Genomic DNA, 27566 nt, shown 5'->3' on the forward strand with positions numbered 1-27566 from the left:
AATATTCTGTAAACCGTAATAGATTGTGTTCTGGTATTGTGATCTGGTATTCTTCATTTCAAACATCACCTCATCTGAAAACTTCCTAGGTTTAGGTAGACCACTTTTCAGAAAGAAGGGACAGAACCTCAGACCCAGTGACTGAATGTGGCCCTCCAATACTCCTCTTCTGGCCCTCAAGACACTTCCCAAATTACATCCCTCATCGTTCCTGGATTGCATCCTGCTTGGGTGTTTTTGCCGGAGTTGTCTTTACATTTTGATAATGCTTCCTTGCTTCAGGCAGACAATTCACCCTGTGTTCTGTATGCCCACCATGCACCCGACTATCTCTGTTCCTACTGATCCCCCTGCCTCTAGAGAAGTATTATCGGCACAAGAACATACGGTAGCTTTACATCAGCATTCTAAGGAACTGTTTACCTCTCCCTCAGATGGACCCTCTCCATCCCCAAGACCTTCATTCTCCCTGAGAGCAGGGGAAATAACTGTCATGTGAGTGGGGCACACTTATACCATCCCTGAAGGCCTCAAACCTCCAGCATCTCTGCTTCCCTTAGCTTTTTCAGGTCTGCTTTTTTGGCTTCAAAGGGAACACTGCAAGGGAGCCAGGAGCTCATTGCACATTGGGCAAAACCATGACTTCTATCCAAAAGGGAGATAGTTTATTTATTTATTTTTTAAATGATATTTATTAAAAAAAATTAAAATTACAGAAAAAGACAAAGCAGAGAAAGAAAAAAGAAAAAACGGAAAAGAGGAAAAAAGAAAAAAAACAAACCACATCCAACAATACAAATTCAAAAAACAAAAATACACCACAAACAAATAAAAATAAAACCAACATTCTCAAATCTTCAACTTTCATTACCTTCTTTCTTTGACCACCTCCTCCTCCCTTTTTTTGTATCCCAGTTAATATTATCGCAGCAAATCCTTTCCATATTTCATAATATTCTGTCATTACATTACCTTAATCTATTTTCATCTTATCTTATAAAAAACCTTAAAACTTAAAACTTAAATCCTATTTTTACCCACTTCTCATAACCATAATATTCTTGCCTAATTCTTTAAACATTTTTGCTAGAGCCAAGTAGTTTCGTTCCAACATTTTTCTAACAGTCATCAATTTTATAAAACAATGCTAGTGATAAAAAAAAAGAAATAGAAACAATCCAATCTTCATCCAGCGTCTCTTCCTCCTGGTCCCGGGTTTTGTCAGTCCTTTTTATCCCATCGATCTAGCGCATTAACCTGGTAACCTTATATCCGAGGCCCTTAAGTCCCTTCCATGTCCCTTCCGCAGCTCTTCTTCATATTCACCTTTCACTCGTGGGAACTCCAACTTGGTAATGTTTTTGACCCTTTTCAACAAATCAGCCCCTTTTCCATAGTCCAGACTAAACTCCATGTAGTATTTAAGAACATGTTTCAGAATCCCTGAATTGAGGGATTCCCCCTCAGCTCCCCCACAGCTCCAAACATCTCACGGCCCATTGCCAGACTCGGAAAGTCCAAACATCCCTGCATAGGGGGGGTCTATCCAACCCCCCATTTCCAAATCAGTCCAAACTTTATCTTTCCTAATCTGGCTTTTTCCAAGTTCATTTGTCAAATCCAAAAGCTCATGTTCCTGCTGGGCCGCAGCTCCCTCCATCTCTGGCGCCCAAGGTTCCGCAACATCCTCTTCTCTCATCTGTTCTGTCAGGGCACACTCCTGATTTAATTCCTGGGTGGGCTCCATATAGTTTCCCACTACCTGTTCAAAAATTCTGGCCGCATTAGTCATCAAATCCATCTTCTCAGTTAACTGTTCCAGTAGAGTATTTATTTTACAGAGAGCACACAACAGAGCTTCTGAATACATTGTCCTACAAGGTCACAAGCCTTTTCCCAGGATTGTAATCTGTGACAGCTGCAAGCTCCCTGGAATTAGTTACAGTTTCCCAGTCTCCCTCTAATGGGAAAACTTCTAATTGTTCTTGCAACAAAGTTTCTTTTTTGAGATATTTTGTCAATATTTGTTCCTTTAAAATGTGAAAGGAAACAGTGGAATCACTATGTTTCTCTTCTTTTAGCTATCTGTCAAAAAGCGTTTGTCTCTGGTCAATGAGCTTCAAACGTCAGTCCTGACACCCCGCTCCAGGATCAGGACGGTGGAAAGTTACTTTACTTTAAACTCACTTCTGCAAATTTAAACAGTCCGAAAAAGATCCCCCTTCTTCTCCTGCTGTCGAAGGGGGGTTCGAGGATTTTAAATGATGAAAGCCGATCCTTTAGAAGCGATTTTCTGAGCTCTAGTTTACGTTGTCTTTGCTTTGTTCTGTCTACAAAGAAACGGAAGGCTGACTTCCTGTTTAGACCTTCCCGTTTCAGTACCAAATTGAAGTAAATTTTTAAATCCAATTCCTTTCTGCTCGCAAGTCCTTATTTAAAGTCCAATTGTTCAAAGTTTAAGTACTCACGGGTGCTTATTTTAGAAGCCAAATTGTCCCAGGAAAAAGGCAGCGCTCTCCGGCAACAGCTATGCGGCTTCGCTCCACGGAAATAGCAGTTGACTCACAGCACCGCGCCACTTCCCCCTCTTCACTTCGGAGCCCGTTAGTGGGTTCCTTTGTGGGTTGGGGGGGCGCTAAGGGTGCCCGCCGAGTCCCATGGTCACAGGCTTCATCCGCCTGTGATTTTTAAAAGGGTCCCCGCTTCGCCGTAGCGGAAAAGACCCGTTTTGCGCGGAGCTAGTCCCTCCAGTTCAGAGGGAGACCGCCATTGCCGATGGCGCCACCCCGGAAGTCCCAAAAGGGAGATAGTTTATATATGTATATGACATTGCAAAACACAGGAAAGCCCCACACAGCCCTGCTGGCTTCCTGTCAGCATAATTGTTCTTGTAGTTTACATTTGAACTCTAATCATGCTTCTTGCTTGCCTAGATGGAGGGTAGAGAAGGATGTATGAGTAAATTAGTATTTGTTGCCCACCACACTTTTGCCCCTGGACCTGCCTACCACTGGCACATTGCCCTCAGAAGGAAAATGTTCCACATCCCTGCCTTAAGGCCTAGCTGCCATTCTTTCAGCCTCAGTTGCCCATCTGTATCATAGGGGTAAAATCCCATCTATTTGGCAGGACTGTCATGAGAATCACTGAGCGAATGTGCATGAAGTGCTTGGAACAGTGGAAACGGGATATACAAATGCAAAAGTACCATTAAAAAAATGTCCCTTGATTAATTGGATGTCCAAGATCACCTAGTGAGCAATTAGTTACATCTTGTCACCCTGGCGTCTTTACCATTAAGGCAGTTAATGAGGATATTTTTCTCATTAACCATTTCAGTGGCAAATGTGTGGAGGAAATGGGGATTCTGATCAACACCTTTGCACATTCAGTGAGTGAGGAGATATGAGATTGTTGTGGCATGCTTAGACCTAACCTCCACACATTCATTGGAACATTTAAAGAGCCACTGCATAGGCAGCTGTAAATACAGAGAGTTCCCTCTGTGTGACTGGGAAACCCTTGTAAAGTAGTATTCCAGATCACTTAGGGCCTAACTACATGTTACCCTAGAAGCATCGCTTGCAATCACATCGTGTTTTCTTTCCTTTAACACTGTGGCAAAAAAATTCCTCTGCGGGTTTCCCCCCTCATCATTCCCCATCAATAATAATAATAATAATAATAATAATAATAATAATAATAATTTATTTATACCCCGCCCATCTGCCTGGGTTTTCCCAGCCACTCTGGGTAGCTTCCAACAAAACACTAAAATTAATAAGAGAAGAAAGCACATATGAAAATTATCTAAGGGGAGAGAGCAAAGCGGTGAAATTTGCATGGGTTGGATGTAAGGGCTTTTCTGTTTTTATCTTACTTTCGATATGGCCACGAGGTGTTTGTGAGTCTTCTTTCTCACATTCTAACAAATCAGTCTGCACTCTGCAGCCTTCCTTAGTGCCCACATTTCAGTTAAAATCCAGGAGAAGACATCATGAGATGACTCCTCTCATGGGGCTTTTTTTCAGATCCAGAAGTGTGGGCAGTCAAGGAGGCTGCAGAGTGCCAGAGAAATATTTGATGGAAAGAAAAGCACACATACTGTCCTTGTCCGTCTCATAATGATAAAGTATGCTCAAAATCTGCACTCCTTGAAATTCTAAAGAAATTTCCAAGTGCCTTGAGAATGAGGCAGAAAATAAGAAGGCTCATTTGTAGAGGAAGAAACCCTTTGAGAAACTGGAGGACATGATTTTAACACAGCTCTTTCCCCCCCTTTAATGTCTATTAATCGTAACGGGCATACTCTGAGTATGAGTAACATTGGATACATCCCACAGTTTTTTTTAATCTATTAGCCACAATGGCTGTGTTCCACCTTCACTATTGGAGGCAGTATGCCTCTGAGTGGCAATTGTTGGAAATCACAAGTAAGGAGGGTGCTATTGTGCTCAGATTCTGCTTGCAGCTTCCCATTGAGGCCACTGTGGAAGAAGATGCTGGACCACATAGGCCTTTGGCCTGAACCAGCATCCAAACTCTTATTTCGTTCTTGTGTAGTCAAAGGAGGTGCGGGGAAAGGGTTAACCTTAAGAGCTGTGTAAAAATATGAGTATAGTTGAATAAATTGGGGGTGAGTGTAGCAGCATGATTGGTGTATGGGTGCAAATACATTTTTAGCTATCCTGTAAGGTGTAGAGAATCATAGGATTAATAACACAGAGCAAACCGGGGTGAAAAGGAAGATGGTATCTTGGGTAGAGTGAACATTTTATGCAGTGATAAGAAAAGGGTCTAAAATCCCCCCATTTGTCTAATACTTAAAGGTATACAAGTCCTTTGTGTTCAGTTATCTTAACACTGGAGGCAACTGAACTACATGTTAAAGTCCACAAAATGTATTGCTCATCCTTTCTAAATGAGAGCTCACTGAAGCAAACAACCCCTTCTCTTCAAAATACTCTCCACTCTGAAAAATAACCCACCATACTTGGTCATTGGATGGAATGAACATTAGTCTGGACCACTGCAACCTTTTATTATTATTATTTTTTGGCGGGGGGGGGGAGAATTGATACGACAGGTTCAACATCAGCCTAGATGTGGAAAGAATTTGAGAGAGAGAGAGCGCGCAAGTGGCCACTTTTACTACTCAGGGGGTGCACCTGTCCTGGCCTCCCAACATGAAATTAATATACCATATATTTTACATTGGGATGGTTGGAGTGTCAAATTGTCAGTTTGTAATGCAGGCTGCAGCACCAGTCATGGGTTTAATCCAGCGCAGTGCTAAGTGAAAGCCATTTAGTCGTTTACTTGTTGCACTGGTGGGACACAGTTGCACAAGGGAAACGGTGGATTATACAACCAGAAACAGCTATTTCACAACAAAAAGACAAGTGCATTTACAAAAGGTTGCTGTGCAGTGGGTTACACAACAAGAACCAGCTGTTGTGCATCAAGCCTCCGCTAGCATAACCTTTGTTGCGCAACCTTTAAACGTTGTCATCCGTTAGCGCAAGGGCTCTTGTGCCAGTAGACAGAGAATGCTGGATATGGTCACATGTCTACTCAGAAGTAAGTCCCATTAACTTCAGTGTGGCTTACTCCCAGGTAAGTTGGGGGGGTAGGATTGAAGCTGTAGTGTACCTGGAAAGTTTTTGGTGGTGGTGGTTCTTTTCAGCCAAAGGCAATGCACTTTTCATAGCCTCATCATGTTGGGGTTTTTTTTCCTTTCAACTTAACTAATTTAGCTTGAGTGTTCCCAAACTCAGACCGTGCTCTCTTTTCTTCCTCTTTCTCTCTCTCTCTCTCTTTCTCTCTCTCTCTCTCTTTCATAGGCAGGGTGCTGCTGTGCCAGGCAAACCAAGAGGGATCTCCCATGTACAGTGCCCCCAGTTCACTAGTATACACGTCCACAAGTAAGCCCGTCATTGCAGCTCTTTTCTTTTTTACTTTGCCTGTGAAATGTTAATTTCAGCCCCTTAATATCTCACAAAGTTGAAATGTGATATACAGAGAGAAGTGATGCTGATCTGTTTGTCATGGGATTAGCTTAAGAAATTAACTTTTGTTGTTGTTGCTGCTGTTTTCAACCACCTGAAAGTGGTTTTACTTTTATTTAATTGGCTAGTTAATTTATGTACTGCTTCATATTTCAGCAGGAATCTCTAAGCAGTTTACAAGTGCCAACAAAAAGAAGCAATGTAAGAAACAGAATGCAAAGTCCACATTCAAAACCATATTAGTAGTAGTAGTAGTAGTAGTAGTAGTAGTATAAACTGCTTAAAGCCATAATAGGCTTCTACCATAATTACACCAGTTACACAAAATACTATTACTACTGCTACTGTTGTACTAATAATCAGAATTCTACATTTAGACTAACAAAACTACTCAAACAATTAACAATTGATTAATCAAATAATTTGAGTTAATTTAATGTACATCGCTCTAATCAAAACGAAGTCCACTCCAAGATCACGAGAGGGGGACAATAATTTCTCCAACATCTTCGGGGGGGTTGGGGGCTACCACTTCCCTCAATTTTTTGAGGATGCTATCACCCCATTTCTCTTTTGTGGGGGTGAAAAAACTTTCAAGCAAGGGTCTTGCATTTCTCACTGCAATATATGGCTCTCTCCAATGCCCCCCATGTTTCTGGAATGATGTAATGTAGAGTCATTCCCAGGCCACTCCAGAAAATGCAGCCAGATGCATCCCACTAGGAACAAGATGCCTTGTGGCATTTGCCAGATCTGGGATTTTGGTGCAATGTGATCAGTACATTGATGATACGCCCCCCCCCTTTCATCTAATTCAGATAATGATGCTTAACTAGTGTCTGAGATTGGTAATGGACTGTATCAATAATTATTGACAAGAAAGAGGTGCTTTTGGTATGTGGCTTGTCTGACTCTGGGAATGGTGTGTTGCTGCACTGCCCCCCATCTAGGATCAGGACAGTCATGAACTATTGTGGCTGCCCTTCAAGACATTTTAAAAACACACACACCATAAGTATGAGCCACGGTAGCCAAGCTAATAACCTGGACTTCTATCTAACATTGCTGGGTGGCTGTAAAGAATCTGCTTTTCTCTAAATTTCTGTTCTGCAAAGAAATCGAGTGCGCAGAAATGTTTGTTAGGGGAAAGTGCCCATAAAAATGCATATATTAATAATAAAAAAAACAATTTGCTTTATTGTAGGGAAATGCCCTTGCGAAATGTGTGTATTAGGGGAAATGTTCTCTAAAATTCTATCGGATTTTCAGGAGGACTTTATTTGTACACAAAATTCACAAACTGATGAAGAAATGCAGCATATTGGATTTAAGCAGTGGTGGCTTGTGAATAAGAGAACTAGTGGGGTGGAGAGCAGGGAGCCCAAAAGTAGGGGGCGCCAGAACCAATGACAAACAAGGCCATCCTCTTCCTTTCTAAGTTATACAAAGGGCAACACTGAGACCGTAGAAGAGCAATCTGACAGACAGTGTCAAGACCCCCTGCACTGGTCATAAGGAGGAAGGAAGCCAGGTGGGACTGGCTAAGAACAGACTGTGATTGGTGGGGCGATACCCCATTTGCCATAATAGACCAGCCTTCACTAAATTTAAGGTTGGAAAATTGAGAAACTAATAAAAACTGAACTTGACAGAGTCATACATCTGTCCCCTAGTTGATACAGTAAAGGCTTCCACACAAGAATATGTTACTCAGGTCTATTACTGTTGTTTCCTACGGCACAATTCAGTATTGTAAAAAGTGGAGAAGGGTAGATGGAGAAGATGCAAAATCTTCTAAATCCTATCTCACGGTGCTCCAGTTCTTTCCATAATTGTCTGAGAAAACTTCCATCAGTTTCTGTAATTAAACTAATGGTCTAAATGAATTTCCAGATCACTAGCTATTCATTCCGATATGTCATTACACTGAGCTCAATTAATAGAAAGTCAGTTTACAGCCCATTGTGTCCAAAAATGCTATTCCATTTCAGCTGTTTTAATTAGCAATATTCACTCTGCTCTACTGCCAATGCCAGCCCTTCCATTCAGTCCACACAAACTCATTTGATGTGTCCCGTTGTCGGACGTTGGCGCTGTTTGCTGTTTGGCATTAAAATAAACAGACTGAGACATCTGATAATTAAAGCTCTAATGTCTTTCTCACTCTTAAAGTTCATGGGCCCTGATCCAGTAATTTTAGTCCAGGTACAGAAGCTCCAGAGGGCAGATGGCCCTATCCAGAAACCGGCATGTGTTTCACAGGCCTAGCTCACCTGTTCTTTTCAAAGGAGAGTTAGGAGTGTGTGCATCAATCTGTTCCTTCTGAGTGTTTAGTTGATTGATTGATTGATTGACTGACTGACTGACTGATTGGGAAGCCTGTACAGTGAAGCACACCTAGGACTCTGGAGGGAAGTGACAGACTGATGTTTATGTTGATAAATAGATACCGCTACTGCAGGAAGGTAAACTACGTTTCCATGCGCTCTGGCTTCCGTCACGGTCCTCCATGCACCAGATTTAGTCATGCTGGCCACATGACCCAGAAAGGTGTCTGTGGACAAACGTTGGCTCCCTCTGCCTGAAAAGCAAGATGAGTGCCACACCCCATAGTCACCTTTGACTAGCCATCCGGGGGTCCTTTACCTTACCTTGAAGTTATTTCCAAATTACATCCTAAGTGAAACTGGATGTAAATTTCAAAGACCTTGCCAGGTTAAAAATCTCTATGGATTGCAAGGCACTTTAAACTATGGGCTCATCCACACTTCTGCCTAGAAAGCATGGGTTTGGGTGGTTTTCCACTTGTCTTCTGCCTTCTAGGCACAGGTCCAAGCAGTTTTGCCTCCCACCACCTTCCCCCTAGAAAACCTGCTCTTTAGCTCCAAAGCAGAACAAACGGCAAGCTGTAGAAAACTCAATTGCTGTTTGTTCTGATTCAGTGCTAAACCACAGATTTTGAGGGAAGCCGGAAGAAGTCTGATACAGTTATTGAATTATTATTAATACTTGTTAGTTATTACAATTTCTCAAGGAGGTATAATACATGGCCAGGGAACGTCCCACTTTTCCTTTCATCAGAGTAAAGTTGGAGGGTATGGAGTTATGCGACCCCCAAGCCAAGGAGATAAGTAACTATACAACCTTTAGAAGAAATCTGAAGGAAGCCCTCTATAGGGAAGGTTTTTTTTCTTTAAAAAAAACACATTTTAATGTTTTATTATGTTTTTATATATGTTGGAAGCTGCCCAGGGTGGCTGTGGCAATGCAGTCAGATCAGTGGGGTAATAATAATAATAATAATAATAATAATAATAATAATAATGGAATAGGACATCCCTATTTTCATCCAAGAAATGTTGGAGGGTATGCAACTCAGTAGAAACATTAGAAAAGTGGCAGAGAACACTGTTTTAGCCAGTGGGCCACATTCCCTTCTGGGCAACTTTCTGAAGGCCACATGCCATTGTGCGCAAAGCCAGAGGCAAAATTGGGTTGAGCAGCACGTGTGGTGTTTACCGTTGTGCAGTAGACACTAACACATCACTCTCTATCCTCAACTGAGAACCAGCAAGAGCTGAAGGAACACATTCCAGCTGGGCAAAATCCCTCACAGAAGGTGCAAGAAGAGTCTGTGTCCTGGTAAGAACTTCAAGGGCCAGATAGTGAGACCTGGAGGGCTGCATTGGCCCCTGGTCTGATGTTCCCCATCACTACAGTCATACCTTGGCAGCTGAACAGAATCTGTTCCGGAAGTCCATTCGACTTCCAAAACATTCAGAAACCAAAGCGGGCTTCTAATTGGCTGTAGGAAGCTCCTGCAGCCAATTGGAAGCCACGGAAGCCCCACCAGACATTCGGCTTCCCAAAAAACCATTCAAAACCAGAAACTCACTTCCAGTTTTTGATCGTTTGGGAGCCGAAGCGTTTGGCAACTAAGCCGTTCGAGATCCAAGGTATGACTGTACATTACAGTCATACCTCGGGTTGAAGTAGCTTTGGGATAAGTATTTTTGGTTTGCGTGCTGCGGCGACCTGGAAGTAACGGAGCGCGTTACTTCTGGGTTTCGCCGCTCGCTCATGTGCAGACGGTCAAAATGACGTCACGTGTATGTGCAGAAGCGGCGAATTGCAACCCGCGCACGTGCAGACGCGGGTTGCATTCGCTTCTGGATGCCAACGGGCCTCCGGAACGGATCCCGTTCGCATCCAGAAGTACCACTGTAGAGGGATACAAGCAGAATAGAAAAGCTGTTTCATAAAGCCAGTAAAAGCGCTTAGGGGTTGCCAGACATCCCTCAGTAGCATATACGGATGGTATTTCTTCAGAAGCTGCCTTTTCTCTCTCCCCCACCTCTCCCTTGACTTGCACTGTTCTGTTCCTTTTGGAAAATGTAACCCAGCTACCGCCCGACAGTCTTCTGGTATTCCTCCAAACAGCAGGCTTGTCTTGATATTTCTTTCACAAAAATACATATGACAGATAAGTAGCCACTGTGGGATACTTCTGCCTTGTGCCAGAGAGATATTAAAACAATAAACCATGTTGCTCTGGGATTTTAGGCTGAAAGCAACAAGGCAAAGATGAGATAGTTGTGAAAGGTGGGGAGGCAGTCGCTTCACAAGAGTCCCCAGGAGCCTGTGATACCACTGACAGGGAAAGGTTTCAAATGTGACGTCTTCTTAAGTAGATTGTGAAAGAGGCTCTGACTACCTTAAATCCTGCTCTTCCATATTGGGGGGGGGGGGAGAACTGCACCCAGTTATTCATCTAGTTGATAGGCCTCTAAATCTAAGGTAATAAATCAGTTTATTAAATCAAAAAAATATTCTGCCTGTGTGTGTGCGCGCATTTTCGTTTTCCTGCACTGTGCATTTATCACAGTGATTTATTAAAATTTCTTTCTTAGCTGCTACTAATTTACACAGGAACTTTGAGCACAATGCAGCTTATAGGTAAAGGTGGGAGGGAAAATTTGTTTCATTTTAATGAGAACTTAACAGATTTGCATTTTCTTAAGAAATCCACAAAACACAGCTATCTTTTGGAACCTGGCCTTCTCTGAATGCGGTTCTTCAACCAAAGAATGTGTACAAAAATGTGCATATTGGTGGAAACTGTGTACAAAAAATGGATTCTGTTAGGGAAGACTTCTTGTAGAACGAAATGCACATACTAGGTATACATTTGTGCAGTCCTTTTTTCGGGGGGGAACACAGGGGTACGCATACCCCTAAACATTTTGTGAATCTAAGTTTGGCCTCACTGAGGGGCAGTATTTCAACATGAATAGGAAAATGAGAGTACCCCTAAACATTTTTAAAGAAAAAAAACATGGCATTTTTGTATACAAAAAATGTACATCTTTATATCCCATATTTTTTGACAAGGAGCTTGAGGTGGCATATGTGGTTTTCCCCAGCCCTGTGAAGTTGGTTAGGCTGAGATGCAGTGACTGGTCCAAGGTGGCCCAATGAGCTTCACATGGCCAAGTAAGGATTTGACTCCTGGTCTCCCAGGTACTAGTCTAGCCTACACCACCACTGGCTCTCCCAGTGAGAAATGCATGTGGATTTTCATGCTGACTTTTAAAAAATCAAATGTATGCAGAAATGTGGTGAACTGAATTTAAGTTTGGAAGAATGAAAGTCCATGAGAACCTGAAAATGACAGATTTGCCTATCACTGCTTGTAAGCTGGTTTTCACTTCAGGTGGACCCATACAATCTTCTTTGGCTTTCAGGAGAGGTGACACACATGATAACTGGTGCTAGTCATGTTGTTGATGTGCTCACAGGGTGGGGGGAGAAGTTGCCACAGTTACACAAAACCATGGCGGCAGGATGTACAATGAGGCAGCTCATAGTTAAACTACCCCCACTGATTTAATTGGGATGATTAATCATGTGCTGAAATCTGTTCTTATTGCAGCCAGTGCTGATTTCTTGTGATTTTGTAGATTTTCTATTTAACAATTATATGTTGTGTTTTTATGTGTTGGGAGCCACCTTTTGAAGACTCAGCCCTAAATTTATGTTTTATTTTTTCATGGGCACTGTTCAAAGAAGAAAGACAGTTCTGTCCTGCAGACCTAGAACAAGACACACAAAGGGGAAGGGGGAAAGGATCATTGATTTCAAATGACATCCAGGAGTTGCTGTCATAGTCATTTCAGAAGTGACCTAGCCATGATTCCAGAACTCCTCTGACCTGCAGAAGATCACCTTATGCACCCCAGGATCTTCACTGTCTTGAATACACTTTGTGTTCACTGGGTATAGGATAAGAATTTATAAGCTGGACAGTCTCTTAATTCATAGCACAGCTATGAATTGAACTACTGAAAACAATACAAGATGTAGCATAGGAGAGCTTGGAGACTTGTGGGTTATAGCCAACTAAATTCTGCTCAGAATAGGCCCATTGTAGTTAATTTAGCATGACTAATTTAGGCCCATTAATTTCAGTGAATTTACTCTGAGTAGAACTTAGTTGGATACCACCCATTTGTCTATTAAAAGGTAACTATGTGAACATGGTTAATATCTAATGCCAAATAATGCAGTGTACAAACACCAAGCATGGTTCCCCATTCGGGGGTGGGGAATCTGTGACCTGCCAGATGTTGTTGGGCTGCAACTCCCATCAGCCCCAGCCAGCATGGCCAATAATTCTGGATGATGGGAGTTGCAATCCAACAACATCTGGCGGGTCGCAGGCTGCCCTCACCTTTTTAAATGAAAGCTTAGTGAATGATGAAAAATACTTACTTCCCATGGAAGAGGACCTTTTTCCTCAAAGTAATAGGAGCCAAAATACTTTCCAGATTGTATGTATCAAATGATTGTTGGCAAATGCCTTTGACAAACCTGAGTGCTAAATTGTCTACATTTCGTTCATCACATACTTTCAAAGATTCTGTTTCCGGTGGTTGTCATTCAAGATCGCAAGTGCGTCTGAGATTTTTCAACTGAATTTGACAGCATTCCTTAGAGACATAAAAAGAGCCATTAACTTCGTGGAAGACACCTTAATACATGGTGGTACAACAAAGTAAGACCATAATAAATGGATGGTCATAAGTCTTCAATTGGATCCATGAATTCAGACTCAACTGAAACTACAGGAAATGTATTTTTTTACCAAGGCAGAGTAGTTATTGTGCAGCATAAAAAGTCATGCCAAGAAAAAGTAAATGCCATCAAAGAGCTAGAAATACCTGTAGTATTACAGAGCTGAGACACTTTTGGGGGGAATGGTGAATGATCAAGGTCAATATTTGCAAATCATCTCAACAGAGCACAACCACTGCATTTATCATTGAAATCTACCATGTTCTGGCATTGTGTGTGCATGCACACATGCAAATCAGTAAGCTTCCTTTGCAGAGGAAAAGGGATACTCGGTCTTACAATTTTGTGATGCCAACAATGGTTAAGTGCTGATGAAAGCAACTATGGATTGGGACTAGGTGGAGCACTTCTACAACTGTCAAGTGGAACCCACTTGCTACAGGACTCTTACCAAGGACAGGTTCTAGAACAAATAATCATATGGTCTGTCTGTAAGCACTTCAAAAAAGATACTGTGATTACTAAAACCCAGCATGGGTTTCTGAAAAGCAAGACATGCCAGACTCTGATATAGTCCAGAGCCCTGCCACACTGTGCCTTGCTGGTTGTGAAATTGAATATCCTACCTCAGTGTGTCTATTGGGCTTGGCTCTGCTCTGGACATGATGATGTTTCACCAGTAAGTGCAACTCTCTCAACCCAGCCTCCCCTAAGTTTCTCAAGCCAAGCTAGGATGGGAAATATTTGTTCTGTGCACACTTCTCTAAAAGCATAAAAAACAACAACAATTTCATCAAATCTACTTATGGAGGTCCAGAGATTCCAGAAGTCTTTCTCTGCATCTGATATGGATGGCCTAAATCTCATCAACGGACCAGAGAGAACTAGAAAGCACTTTGTTGACCACGGACAGATGAATGAATTGGAAGAGTCAACGATGAAAGGTTATATTGCTGGTTCATAGTCTGGAAGGAATTAATCAAAGACCATTAGTGAGTCAAGCAGTTAATATGGTACTCTGGAATCGGAAATGGCACAAAGAACAAAATATTAGCCATTGACAACTGTAGAAGAGATTATTAGCACAACAGAAGGATCCTTTAATCACTGAAGCCTTATGGGGCAGGGACAGGGAACTAGCATCTAGCCTGTGTCAACTGTTGTGGGTTGTTTGGTTGTTGTGGGTTCATGATATATTGATATACTTCCCTTACTCAACATTACCTGCTACAGTGTTGTTGCACAACTGGGGGGGGGGAGCTTTCTTAGCTTTGGCATTCCAGGTGAACTTGCTGTCGACAGTGCATCCCAGATTATAGCATTCCAGTCATTCCAGACTTCTTTCAACTTTTACCATATTATTGCAACCCCACACTAATATGCAGCAAATTTTAGTCTTCCAAAAATAATATCTGAAGACGGAATGGCTCATATATTGCTCTTTTAAGCTACAGATAAACATTACTGATAGACCAGCAGAACTGCTACTGCAAAGACAAATCAGAATCCCCATTTGAACAGCAGAGGAGAGTTTCATTCCAAAGTGAGCTGACCTGGGAATGGTGGCCTCTACAAATGACTAAACTAATAGAAGTTATGAACACTTCAATAACTGGTGCAATTCTGTGATAGAACTATCCCACTTAGAGTCAGGGGACAGAGTTTATATTGGAAATGATGGGGAGGGGAAAACCACATGGCAAACTACAGCACCTGTGAAAGACAAGGAAGAGAAATGAAACACTCTGGTCATATTCTCTTGAGTCTGAACGTGGCATCTACTTTCCATCTATCACTGAGAATGTACAATCACCAAATTCACAAGCTGTATCTAAAATGCCAACTTCATCTTCTTCTGAACAGTCTTGTAAGCCAGACACCAATGATACTCCTCAAAATTGTCATTTGCTCCAGTCAAGTTATTTGAAAGCCTTAGGGATTTAGAGAAGAGTGGTTGATTATCTGAACTACCAAAGGTCTCAATAGTGTCAATTTATTTACTGGTGGCTTCTTTAAACAAAAAAAGAGAGGAGAGCTATAGGAATAGTTTAGTGGACCTAGCTGTATCTAGGTAGGGTTGGGAATTCCCTCTTGCCATTCTGTTTTTGATGGTGGTCTTGTTTTGTTTCTTGACTGTTTGTTCTCTATAGCAGCTATACTAGAATCACAGAATTAGAGAGTACGAAGGGACCCCAAGGGTCATCTAGTCCAACCCCCTGTATTGCAGCAACCACAGCTAAATAATTCCTGACAGGTGGCCATCCAACCTCTGTTCCAGAAACTCCATGTGGAGGAGAGCACCACCTTCTGATGTGTAATATTGTTAAATGAGGGAGAAAGAGAGGGAGAGTTTTATTTATCAAAACAAGGTGGCTTGCAAGTTAGAACAAAAATAGAAATATGTGATGAGTAGACTAGAGCAAAACAATAAGCAACAGCTACAAATAGAGAGATACAAATATCTAAAATAGCGAGGACCGGATGTTTCAAATCCATTCAAGGGTTATGAATGTAAGAAAGCATCATTTTGCCTTCTTCCCTGTATTTGCTGCCTGCATCACTGTTTCCTTTACATTGCAGTTCGTCTTCTGCCAAAAACTGCATTATTTGTTTCTCTGTTTTCTGTGGCAATATTATGTAATTTACATAATGCCTTATGTAATCCACCCATTGCCTTACCTGCCAAAAGTTGTGACTATTTGCTTTGAGGAAGGCAAAACCTCCAAACGGGGCCATTCTGTTTGCAGGAAAATTCCTTCCTGGTTCTGAATACGGCAACCATTAATAAACCACAGGAAGGCCAATTACTGAGTGCAAGGAAGAAAAAGATTAGCATACAAAAGAACCACAGCTTAAAGGGCAGGAGGACGGGTTGTTCAGCCAACTGTGGTCCCTAACGGGTGCAGCCAGCCTTTAGAGTGGGGCCCTCGGGCCATCTGATTGGCCAATTTGCAATCTAGGGGATAGCAGGCTATTCTCCCATTCTTTGCAGCATCCGAGGGAATTCCCCAACTGCCAGCCACACAATGGGGAGGGCTTTTGCTCTGTGGAGCTGAGGGCCTGCCATGACAGGCTGCAACTGCTGCCCATCCAGAGGCTGGGTAAGCAGCCAGTTCCAGAGCTTTGATCATCTTAGTTCCCCTCCTCTGCACACATTCCAGTTTGTCAATATCCTTCACAGATTGTGGCACCCAGATCTGAACTCAATACTCTACGTGTGGTCTGAACGAGACAGAATAGAGCAATAGTATTACTTCCTTGGATCTGATGTAGCATTCGTTTTTCTTGCTGCTGCATCACACTGTTGACTCATGTTAAGTTTGTGGTCTACTAAGACCCCTGGATCCTTTTCACATGTATTAGTGGTGAGCTAGTTGTCCCCTAGGGACGCGGGTGGCGCTGTGGGTAAAACCTCAGCACCTAGGACTTGCCGATCACACGGTCGGTGGTTCGAATCCCCGCGGCGGGGTGCGCTCCCGTCGTTCGGTCCCAGCGCCTGCCAACCTAGCAGTTCGAAAGCACCTCCGGGTGCAAGTAGATAAATAGGGACCGCTTACCAGCGGGAAGGTAAACGGCATTCCGTGTGCTGCGCTGGCTCGCCAGACGTGACCCGGAAGTGTCTGCGGACAGCGCTGGCTCCCGGCCTATAGAGTGAGATGAGCGCACAACCCTAGAGTCTGGCAAGACTGGCCCGAATGGGCAGGGGTACCTTTACCTTTAGTTGTCCCCTACAGTGGCACAGCTTGGGGGGGGGGCTTTGCCCCAGGTGCACAATTGGAAGGGCGAACCAGGCGCCCCCTGCAGAGATCCCTGTTGCATGCCCTCCATGCCCAACCCTGCCCAGCATGCAAGCACCCACCCGAGGGTGGCTAGGGAGCGGAGAGTGCAGAGCACCCTCTGTGCCCTGTTTCTGCCTGATACATGAGCGCCTGCCCGGCAACGGCGGAGGCAGGGGCTGGACGAGCTTGCTCCACACCCGCCTGTGGCATGCACGTGTTCACCCATCCCGGGCACCGGCAAACAGCGCTACGCCCTGGTCCCCTAGCTTGTATCTGTGCAGATGGTTTTTCCCATCTAAGTGTAGAACCTGGCATATGTTTCTATAGCAAAATTAAAATTAATTCATAGCATTTCTTTATGACTTGAAGAAAAAATATAATTTGTTCATACTTGGGGAATAATGTGGAGGCGGGAGGGGGTAAGACACTCTTACACACTGTAAGATAGCTTTAGGCTGAGCCAATGAGGGAGAACATATTTGGACATTGAGTTCTGTACAGCAAACACTTTCCCATTTTTTATACCTATCTCCAGATGTTTAACTGTGTGAAAAGTGAATGAAATGCAACATTTGCAAGCAGAAATATTGGTGATGCCGTCTCTTTGGATAAATGTTATCTATAATTTGAAAAGGGAGGTTGGTTAGATTGAAAATAGTTCTGGGCCTTAAGAGACAAGTTATTCAGAAGATGAACTGAAACTTGCATAATGGGGCAGAAGGGTGGTGTGCAGATTTAGAAATAATTCTTCTTCTTCTTCTTCTTCTTCTTCTTCTTCTTCTTCTTCTTCTTCTTCTTTTCTCTCTCTCTCTCCCCCCCCCTCAGAAACACACATGCATATTAAGGCTGCATGCACACCGTACATTTAAAACACTCCCCAGGAATTTTGGGAACTATAGTTCATTAGGGTGCTGGTAATTGTAGCTCTGTGAGAGGTAAACTACAGCTCCCAGGATTATTTTTTGGTGTGAATGTGCTGTAAATGTGCTCTAGATGTATAATGTCTACAGCCTAATGCTAACTTATTAATATTTGCAGTTTATCTAATTTCTAAATTCCAATTACTTGCTTTATATAGCCCCATTCTATATTTTGTAAATCCTATTCTATAACATGTGCCCATGTGCTGAGGAAAATGTGTAAATCCCAGAGGGTTCAAACTATTAACAGCTAACTGATAAATTCAAGGGTTCACGATCCATTGTACTCTCTATCTGAATGTAGCATTTTGGGAGAATGTCAAGATTTTGACCAGGGATGCCTAAACATAAAAATTCTTTAGCAGGTTCCAGAAACAGTATAACAAAGGCACCTGCTTGATATCAATGGGTGCTGCCACACCGAAGGGTCTGTTCCATACCAGCTCCTACACTGATGTTCAGCCCTACCAACAGCCCAGGGACTCTGCAAGCACAGTTACCATCCCACAATTAGGGTTTCTAATCTATTACCACCATGCCTCAAGTCCTATGGCACATAAATTCAAATCAAGCAATGTGTTCTTCTTGCACAGCTGTATTAACAACTAAAAACACACACTCTTAAAGTCCCTTGCAGAAGAGAGACGTGTTCTTTTTAATTTAAATAGATTTGTTCTGCCTTTGAACAAAGAAGCAATGAGCTATCTCACACAGTTTCTAACCTCCTCCTTTTGTCATCTGCTGTTTCTTTTTCTTTTTTCTTCTTTTTTAATTTGCTAGAGATTTCACACTTGACTACCTAGCATTCATGCCGAGCCAGAATGGGATGATGTTCTCTTAGCTTGTCTGTATCCAGATGGGCCCGACTGTATTTTGCTCAGCATTTTGCAATTCTGTGATATTATTACGGCCACTCTGAAAATTAACTAAGAGCAGAAAATTATAGTTCTGTGGCCCAAGCTTAAGCAGTCTGATAAGCTTGTAGCTGAGGCTGGAGGTGGGGGAGCTAAGAGAGATGGGACATAAACAGCTAGTCATGGTGCCCCACAGACCCCAGTGACAATTTGTGAAATTCTCTTTGTGAATTCTGAGCAGAACCCATACCGTTGAGTTCTTTTTGTCCTTTGTTCCTGGTAAAAAAAAAAGCTCAGTGATCATTCGTGATGTGAGAAGGCATCATTTTCTGTTTTGCCCTGTATTTGTCACATGCAGCACAGATTCTGTTCTGCTGCAGTTCATCTTCCATCAAAAGCTGCTTTCTTTAGCGTTTTATTTATTATTACATTTATATCATTTATTTTGTCCAAGGAGCTTAAGATGCCGTACATAGTTACGATCCTGTTTGCAGCACTACCCTCTCTGTGCAGTGGCTATAGCTAAGGTGTAGTGAACAAACTTATGCAGACAATGATCTGGCTTAGAAACGGCCAGAACTTTTTTGATTCCAGATGTAGGTGGATTTTGGCTTAGGCATTGGGTGTATAAATATCGTAGCCTCCTGCCAGAGGGTTGCAACTTTTGACAGGGTCGTGCCCAGGATTATGGCCAAGAAGCAAAGGATGCAACGCCGCTGCATAGATGTACAGTGGACACTCGGGTTGTGAACATGATCCGTGCGGTATGCATGTTTGCAACCCGCAGCATTCGCAACCCACAGCAGTGTGTCTACGTGCGTGCGGGTTATGATTTGGTGCTTCTGCGCATGCACAACCGCCAAAATCTGGAAGTAACCCGTTCCAGTACTTCCGGGTTTCGGCAGTCCGTAACCTGAAAAAATGCAAGCTGAAGCACCTGTAACCCAAGGTATGACTGTACTATATAAAGGCTGAGGAGCCTCAGTCTCAGAGTATGACTATGCCCCCCAGGCCTCTCTGATTGGCCCTCAGGACTCTTCACAGACCATGCACCACACTGATCCTGTTTCACACCCTGCTTTCCTTTTTTGCCTGGCTGCAATGTGTCTTTGAGTTCTGATAATGTCTTGGATGGAGGATATAAAGCAAGGTGTGAATATGTGTAGAAACTAGCCTACTGTAGAGAAGGTGAAAAATACATCCATTGCTCTGTTGACTTTTGCATCTGGCCTTGCCCGGCCCTGCCACTGGGGAATCAGAAGGCTGCCCACAAGGGAATGCCACACTTGGGCGAAAAAATGTCCCCTGCCTTTGCATAAATGATTTTATTTTTTTTAAAATCTAGCCTACTCAGTGTCTGAATTAAGAAGGTCCCTGGTGATCTGTGGTCTATTTCACACATTCCATTTTAGCTTGAAGCAAATCTTATCCACGAAAATGCTCCCAGCCCCAGAACACTGGGGCTAATAATGCCTTTGACTTTCAACTTTGCCTTTCCATAATTCATGCTACCATTCAATTGGTTTTGTGCATTTTTTTTTGTAACCATCTTCCCTTTAAAAAAAGAAAGAGAAAAAGTTAATTAATCAGGGCTGTGTCAATTTCCTTGTGCCCTGTCAATTTGGGGCAAGGTAATTAATCACTAATCATCACCCCGTCAGCAGCAAGCAAAGGGACAATTCGCAAGCCATTTATCATCCCTTTGAAAAATAAATGGCAGACGCCACCACACAGCAAATACATCTTGTCTTTCATAATATTTTATCGACACTTTTGCATGTTGTAATAGACTTCAGCAACAAGCAGCTGTAGTTCAATGCAATATGAATATTAAAGGAACAAATGGGAACAGATTTATAGGCTATTGCTTTTCTGTTATGTCAGTTCGGAGATTACACCAAGCAAATGAACAGTGAAAAATTACTCTTCCGTGTGGGGAATGATGATTAAACTTGTACATTAATTAGAGATTTTGTGTGTTTGTGTGTGTGCGTGAGTGCGTGTGTTTTTCTTTTCAATGAATTTCAAATGAGAATGGCCTGTAAGAAAGTGTTTGTCCAAAATTCGTTAAACAACCCTGTTTAATATCGATGTGGAGTTTAGAACAATGGCAAATTAATGACTGTTTCAGTAATCCTGAAAAACATGGAAAAGGGAAATAGAAGAAAGCATGCTTCTACTCAATTAAGACAGCAGGAAATCCACACACATATACAGGATCTGTGAAAGATTGGGATTGGTTCCTGCATGCAAGTACTTCATTTAATTTGTCTGCAATTGATCGGTGATCACTGTTTTGTGTGTGAATGTCCATCACTTGATGAGGGAAGCAATATGCTGCTGGGTCCATTAAAGGAATGTGCATGGTCCATTAAAGGAAGTGTAGAACACGAACACACACACCCCAAGCAAAAAATAATTTGAAGGGCCTATATTTTGCTGAATGCTGCCCATACGTTTGTCAAATAGCAGGCCCAAATTCAGTGGAAACCACTTCCCTACCCTAGGGTTGCCACCTGTCCCTAGACAAATGTGATCACCCTTTTGCGGGGAGGGGAGAAAAGTGTCCCTGTCCTGTTTGGACTTCAAACGGGATGCCTTTTTTCATGTACACCTCGTGTTACGGATGGGATCTGTTCCATAGGCCCATCCGTAATGTGAAATGCCCGCAACTCGAAGCGCTGTGACTGTGCAGGCGCGCGGCGCAATTTGGTGCTTCTGCGCAGGTGCGAAGCACAATTTAGCGTTTCTGCACCTTTGCGAGCGGTGAAACCTGGAAGTACCCCGTTCCAGTACTTCCGGGTTGCTGCGGAACGTAACGTGAAAAGACGCAACATGAAGCGGATGCAGCACGAAGTATGACTATATTTGAGCTCAACCGCCTCCTCCTCAAAACTGTTCAGGCAGAGGGTGGTTCCAGTGGGAGGAGGAGAGCAAGAGTCTGAGCGGGAGTTTATGTGGGCCCATTAAGAGGAGAGCCGAGAGCGAGAGTTATCACAGGATGTGTGTAGAGCGTTGGGTGGGGCTTGGAGGAGGAGTATTAGAGGGATTTTGCATTTGCAATGGGTGGGTCACGAAGAGCAAGAGAGGGGTTTTGCAGTGCATGGGCCTGCTATGGTGGAGTCTCAGGTTTTGCCTGGGTGGACTACAACTCCCATCATCCCTGACCACTGGTCCTGCTAGCTAGGGATAATGGGGGTTGTAGTCCAACAACTTCTGGGCACACAAGGTTGAGAAAGGCTGCTCTAGATACTGCCACAATCATATGCAGCACCCACAAATGATTAGAACTGTGGAAAATGTAGTTCCCATGGATACATGGGAACTTGGATGCTATCCGGGGCCCAAATGACTTAGGCCCCAAATATCTGAAAGACCGTATCCTTCCCTACAGCCCTTCTCAGGTATTAAGATCAACAGAGAGGGCCCTATTGTACTCTTGGTAGTTCCAATGCCCTCAGAGTTTGGGGGAGGGGGTCCTAGGAGAGGACATTCTCTCTGGACCCCCTAAGTTGTGGACTTTCCTCCCCCAAAAAATGCATACGGAATCTTCATTGTACAGCTTATCATATGCTGAAGTGACACCTCTGCACTCTGGTGTTGATTTATTTAGTTCTTGATATATTTAGTTCCGATTGTAACATCTGGGTGCCACAGTTAGACTTGGATAGGGTTGCCATATGTCTGGAATTTCCTGGACATACCTAGAATACTGCATTCAGAAGCAGTGTATGGGCGGAAATCAGCAAAATGCCCCTGGAAAATCCAGAGATATGGCAACCCACATCGGCAGTACTGTTTTTGCCTCTTTTCCTTAAAAATAGACCCAGATTTTCACTTCTTGAAACAGAGTTGGACAAATCTGTCAATTTTGGTTTCTCATTTTTAAAACCGTAAATTCCATTCTCTATTCATAGCAGCAATTATTATTATTATTATTATTATTATTATTATACCTCATGGCATTTTTTCAGCATTTTAATGCATTTTTTTCCATATGCACACTCATCATTTTTACTACTTTGGCAAGCAAATTTCCCGAATATAATCTAGTCTGTACGCAACTTTCTCTAATGAAGAAAATGTATGCTTACATTGGTTGGAAAACTAGATCACAAAATTCAGAGAAAGGCAGATTTCAAAGACTAGTTGTGTTTTGGTTACCTTATTGATTCTAGAAATGCAAATTAGGTGGTTTCTCACTAAAAAGCAAAGAAAATGGGATTTCTCCTTCATCAGACCCATAGGTTTCCCGTCCTTCCATTGCAGACTTAAGTCACATGCTTTCCTGAAGGAAGTATCACAAGACTCATGATGGGAAGTTGTCACAGCGGCTGATGCATGGGGAGAAGAGAGGCAGAGTAATGAGAAGAGAGATTCATTCATCCATTTTGACGGCGCACCTTTCTTTTGGCATATGGCGCTCTTATGCAAATCCAAATTAGAGCTGGGATGCAAGGAATAATTGGCCATTAAAAGGGCTGTATGTTTTTATGGCTTTGATGGGGAAATCTGCCCCCCTGTTGGGTTTTGCATCTGCGACTTTGTCATCTATCCCTGAGCTTCAAAACTTAAATATACAGTTTATAATACACATCTCAACTAAGGGAATTTCTGGTGTTGAGAGATAAACATCCTTCATTCTGCATTTCGGGCTCCCCCGCCAAACTTATGTGTGTTAAAATATGCCATCTAATAGCCTTCTACACAATTTTTATCTCATTTAATAAGAAAATGAATGGGAATAAAATTAGCTATTTATTAATATCACTTGGGATGAATTGGCGTTTGTTTGCAGTTCAGGCGTGAGCACAGTGGTAAGCTCTCATTTCGTGAAATACTCAATGGCCACATTCATACCATACATTTAAAGCATGATGATGCCATTTTAAACAGTCAGGATTTCTTCAAAAGAATTCTGGGAAGTATTTTATTAAGGGTGCTGAGAGTTGTTAGAGGAGCCCTAATTCCACCATAGAGCTGCAATTCCCAGAGTTCCTTGTGAAGAGGGATTGATGGTTAAGCACCTCTTAAAACTGTGGCTCTGGGACAGGAGTAGGGGTCTCTGAAACTATGCTCATCACCTTTAAAAACTACAGCTCCCAGAATTATTTTGGGGGAAGCCATAATGGTTTAAAGTGGAATCATAGTGCTTTAAATGTCTGGTGTGAATGTGGCTTAAAAGGTCTTTGTTGCAAAACCCAGTCTCCATTGGCTTATTCTAACTCTGCAATTATATAGACCAGTGTGGTGCTAGAAATTCCTTCCGTATTTTTCCTGAACAGTCTCAACCAATTAATGAGAAAAGAAACTACATTTAAAAATCCTTAGTCTCAGTGTTGCCCTTGGAGACCCTAGCAAGGAAGAGGATTGGGACAAAACTAGAGTTGGTGGGTTCTCCTGGTTGCTGGCTCTGGCGCCACCTACTGTTGGCTTTCCTGCCTTCTGCCCTACCAGTTTCAGTGGCCACAAACCACCATTTTGCAGGGCCCCATGTTACCCACCCCTGTTCTAACTCATGTAGAGCAGCAGTACCTCTGCTAAAGATGGGTGAATGTTTATTTTGGTTTCTCTCAGTTTGTCACGCACACACCCCATTTTAAATTCAGTTCAGCGGTTTTAAATCACTTTGCAATATAAAAAGCATGGGAGCGGGGGACTTATGAAAACTTATGAGTGTTTTGGAGCATATTTCTCCTAATATACACGTTTTCTGAAAGCCATTTCCCTAATATGATTTTTGTATCTTTGGGGGGTTGGCATATGCATATAAATTCAGAGGAGTGCAAATTTTTCAGGATATGATTCCTGTGTTTCTGTTTGAGCAGAGTTTCTAGAAGTGTGAATTAGAATGTGAAGGGGAAAGCATATTGCTCCCTCATCCCTAGTTCCTACTACAACAGATAAGAGCCTGACTTGATATAACTGAGGTTCCCCCCCACACACACACACACTTTATGACCTCGGGGACATTCAGATGTGGGGAATCTGTCCCATTTTCTAATTTCCTTTCACACTGCAGCACCTGTTGCATTATATAATTGTGGCTTTTGGACCGATATAACAGCATGTCACACTAAATTTCTTTCACACAAGTGGGTGTGGTATGACACAAGGACAAATGCCACCCAACAATATTGCTACCTCCTCACCCTTTCCACACAGTCCTGCTGCTGTCCCCCCATAATTCCTCCGTGAAAACAGCAGGGAAGAACTGTACGTTGGTGTGCCGCCCCTAATTTTGTCACTTTATTCTTTTGATTTTCTGGCTTAAAGGGGCTGCAAATGGATCCCCCCCCCCGCCCCAACATGAAATAAAATGGAAATGTTCTCTATTCCTTTAGTTTTCCAAAAGTGACTTTTACGTCATGTGAAAGATCAAATATAACGCGGAAGTTAAGAGTTAGGGAAACGCTGGGAAAATGGAATAAACTTCCTCCCAAATGCAGCTCTGGTCTGGTCTCTCATCCCTCTAAGCAAGTACCAGTTGGATATTTATATATGAGTGCATCTAGGAACCTGGCTAGCTGCCTTATACTGAATCAGATTTAGGCAGGTAGCCATGTTGGTCTGACGCAGTTGAAATAAATTAAAAAATTGTCCAGTAGCACCTTAGAGACCAACTAAGTTTGTTCTGGGTATAAGGTAGGTATCTGAAGAAGTGTGCATGCACATGAAAGCTTATATTCAGAACAAACCTAGTTTGTCTCTACTGGACAATTTTTTTAACTTTTTAATTTATTTATAACTCAGTGTTCTCTACACTTCCTAGTTCTATCTGGAGATGCTTAGAATTGAACCTGGGACTTTCTGCATGCAAGGCAGATGCTCTAACTTCTGGACTATAGCCTCCCAGTCCTGAATTGAGCTATAGCTCTTTTTCTTTTTGGTGACACAGAACTGAAGGATGGATGTTCTTGCATTGCAGGGGGTTGGACCAGTTGACCCTCGGGGTTCCTTCCGGCTCTCTGTTTATTCTCTTCCTTTCTGATTTGCCTTTCCCTCCAGTGCCGGGTTTCCCATACCCTGCCGCTACTGCTGCCGCCGCGTACAGAGGAGCACATCTCAGAGGCAGAGGCCGCACCGTCTACAACACATTTCGCGCCGCAGCACCCCCTCCTCCCATCCCGGCTTATGGCGGGTAAGTAGACCCTTGGGACTCCGTTTGGCCATTGATGCTGCCTTCTCCTGCCCTCTTTTGCCACCTCCCCAGAAAAGGAGAGAGAGAGGCAACCGAGCATTTGTGAGTGCTATGCATGATGATGCCATCTCTACACACACACACACACACACACACACACACCACACAGCAAGCCACCCATCTCCGTTGCCTGAAGTGGAGCACCTTGCGCACAGGGCTGACAAATGATAGTAATTTGCACTGTCATGGTTGGGAGCTTTAAAGCATTTTGCGCGTCCCATGTTGTTATGTAAATTCCCCTTGAGAAGGAACACTGGTGGAAAAAGAGAGAGAGAGAAGGAAAGGAAAGGGAAAATTCACAGAGGTAGAGATGTATTTTTGGATGATTGCAAACATCTGGTTAGTGAGAAGGTTGAATAACACTTTAAATCTTTTTCTTTCTTTTTTGCGGGGCGGAGGGGTGGAATCCAGCAAAGTGAAAGTTGACTCACAACCCTAAGGGCTTTGATTTATTATTAGTGTTTTTGATATTAGCAGCAAAATGTGTGTGTGTGTGTGTGTGTGTGCGCAGAGTCTGTACCCTGCAAAAGATCTGGGCATGGGGAGAGGACAGTATATTCCAAAATGCAGACACACCCACTGTTAGGGATGCAGGAGGCAAATTTTACACAGAATCCTCAAAAGGCACATTTAATTTTCTCCCATCCAAGTGGATCAGAGGACAATAGACCTGCTCCCAGACTTTGGTGACTTTGATAATTGAGGCTACTTTTACCTATCTGGTCCCACTCTGTGTTCTGGTTCTTGGTCACAGTAGTGTGTAACAGAATGTTGGGACCTATTTATGTAGAGCTACAAGCCCTCACCACTCATTACTGGTGTTAAGAGGGGAAACAATTTGGATGGCTTCAAAATGATTAAACAAATTCTTGGGGGATAGAGCTATCAATGGCTACTTGACACAATGACTATGTTTTGGGTAAATCCCGGGCATCTCTCCACAAAGGTGGGAGCAGTACCTGTCTCAAGCCTTGGACAGCCACTGTCAGTCACTGTAGACATTATTCAGCTAGATGGGTAACTTATCTGACTCATTATAAGACAGCTTCTAGGAAGAGTCATAGCTCAGTGGCAGAGCATCTGCTTTGAATTCAGAAGGTCCCGGGTTCAACTCCCAGCATATCCAGATAAGGCTAGGAATATCTCCTGCCTGAAACCTTAAGAGAGCCACTGCCAGTCAATGGGGACATTGTTGAGGTACACGGCCCCTTGGTCTGACACAGGATGAGGCATCATCCTCTGCTCCTAAGGAAGAAATTTAGTGCAAAGGACCTACAAGTGGTGAATCCAGCTGCATCCCCATCATTGCATTTTGTCTGCAGCTCATGACAGCTGCTCCTGGGTTCAGCTAAAGCTGGAAGGTCAATGTTCTAAGCTTCACAGTCAGCTTTCAAAAGTAGGAAAAGCTACTTTCTACAGAAGTTTGATTTGAACTCAAAAGTAGCTGTCACAAGCACTGGCAGAGGAAGGGGGTGCGGTGGGGGCATTTTGCCCCGGGTGTCATCCCTGAGCGGGGGTGACATTGCCACCCCACCCCCCTGGGATGCTAGCCCCGCCCCCACAGGTGGCTAGCCCCACCCCTTGGTGCACAGCATGTACACCGCTCCGGGTGTCGGAGCAGCTAGCTCTGCCTCTGGTCACAAGCAGTTTGGGGGTGACTGGGGAGGAAGAGGAATACAGGAGCATAGTAAGCACCTTATACTGAGTCTGACCACAGGTCCATCTGGATC

The 27566-nt window shown here is 43.1% G+C and overlaps 1 protein-coding gene across 36 annotated transcripts in view; it reads left to right on the top strand.

Moving 5' to 3' along the window:
* RBFOX1 (RNA binding fox-1 homolog 1) overlaps nt 1-27566 on the top strand; it is a 1496801-nt gene that overhangs the window by 1407580 nt on the left and 61655 nt on the right. For 30 of the 36 annotated variants that reach the window (XM_080981485.1, XM_080981488.1, XM_080981483.1 and 27 more), the window contains 2 exons: nt 5844-5924; nt 25644-25776. In XM_080981485.1, coding sequence (XP_080837611.1) covers nt 5844-5924; nt 25644-25776 — 214 coding nt within the window. The remainder of the gene's footprint in view (nt 1-5843; nt 5925-25643; nt 25777-27566) is intronic. The other 6 variants (XM_080981482.1, XM_080981486.1, XM_080981510.1 and 3 more) reach the window with 1 other exon arrangement.

This window comes from Podarcis pityusensis (assembly GCF_964106645.2).
Source record: "Podarcis pityusensis genome assembly, chromosome: 14".
Classification (NCBI taxonomy): Eukaryota; Metazoa; Chordata; class Lepidosauria; order Squamata; family Lacertidae; genus Podarcis; species Podarcis pityusensis.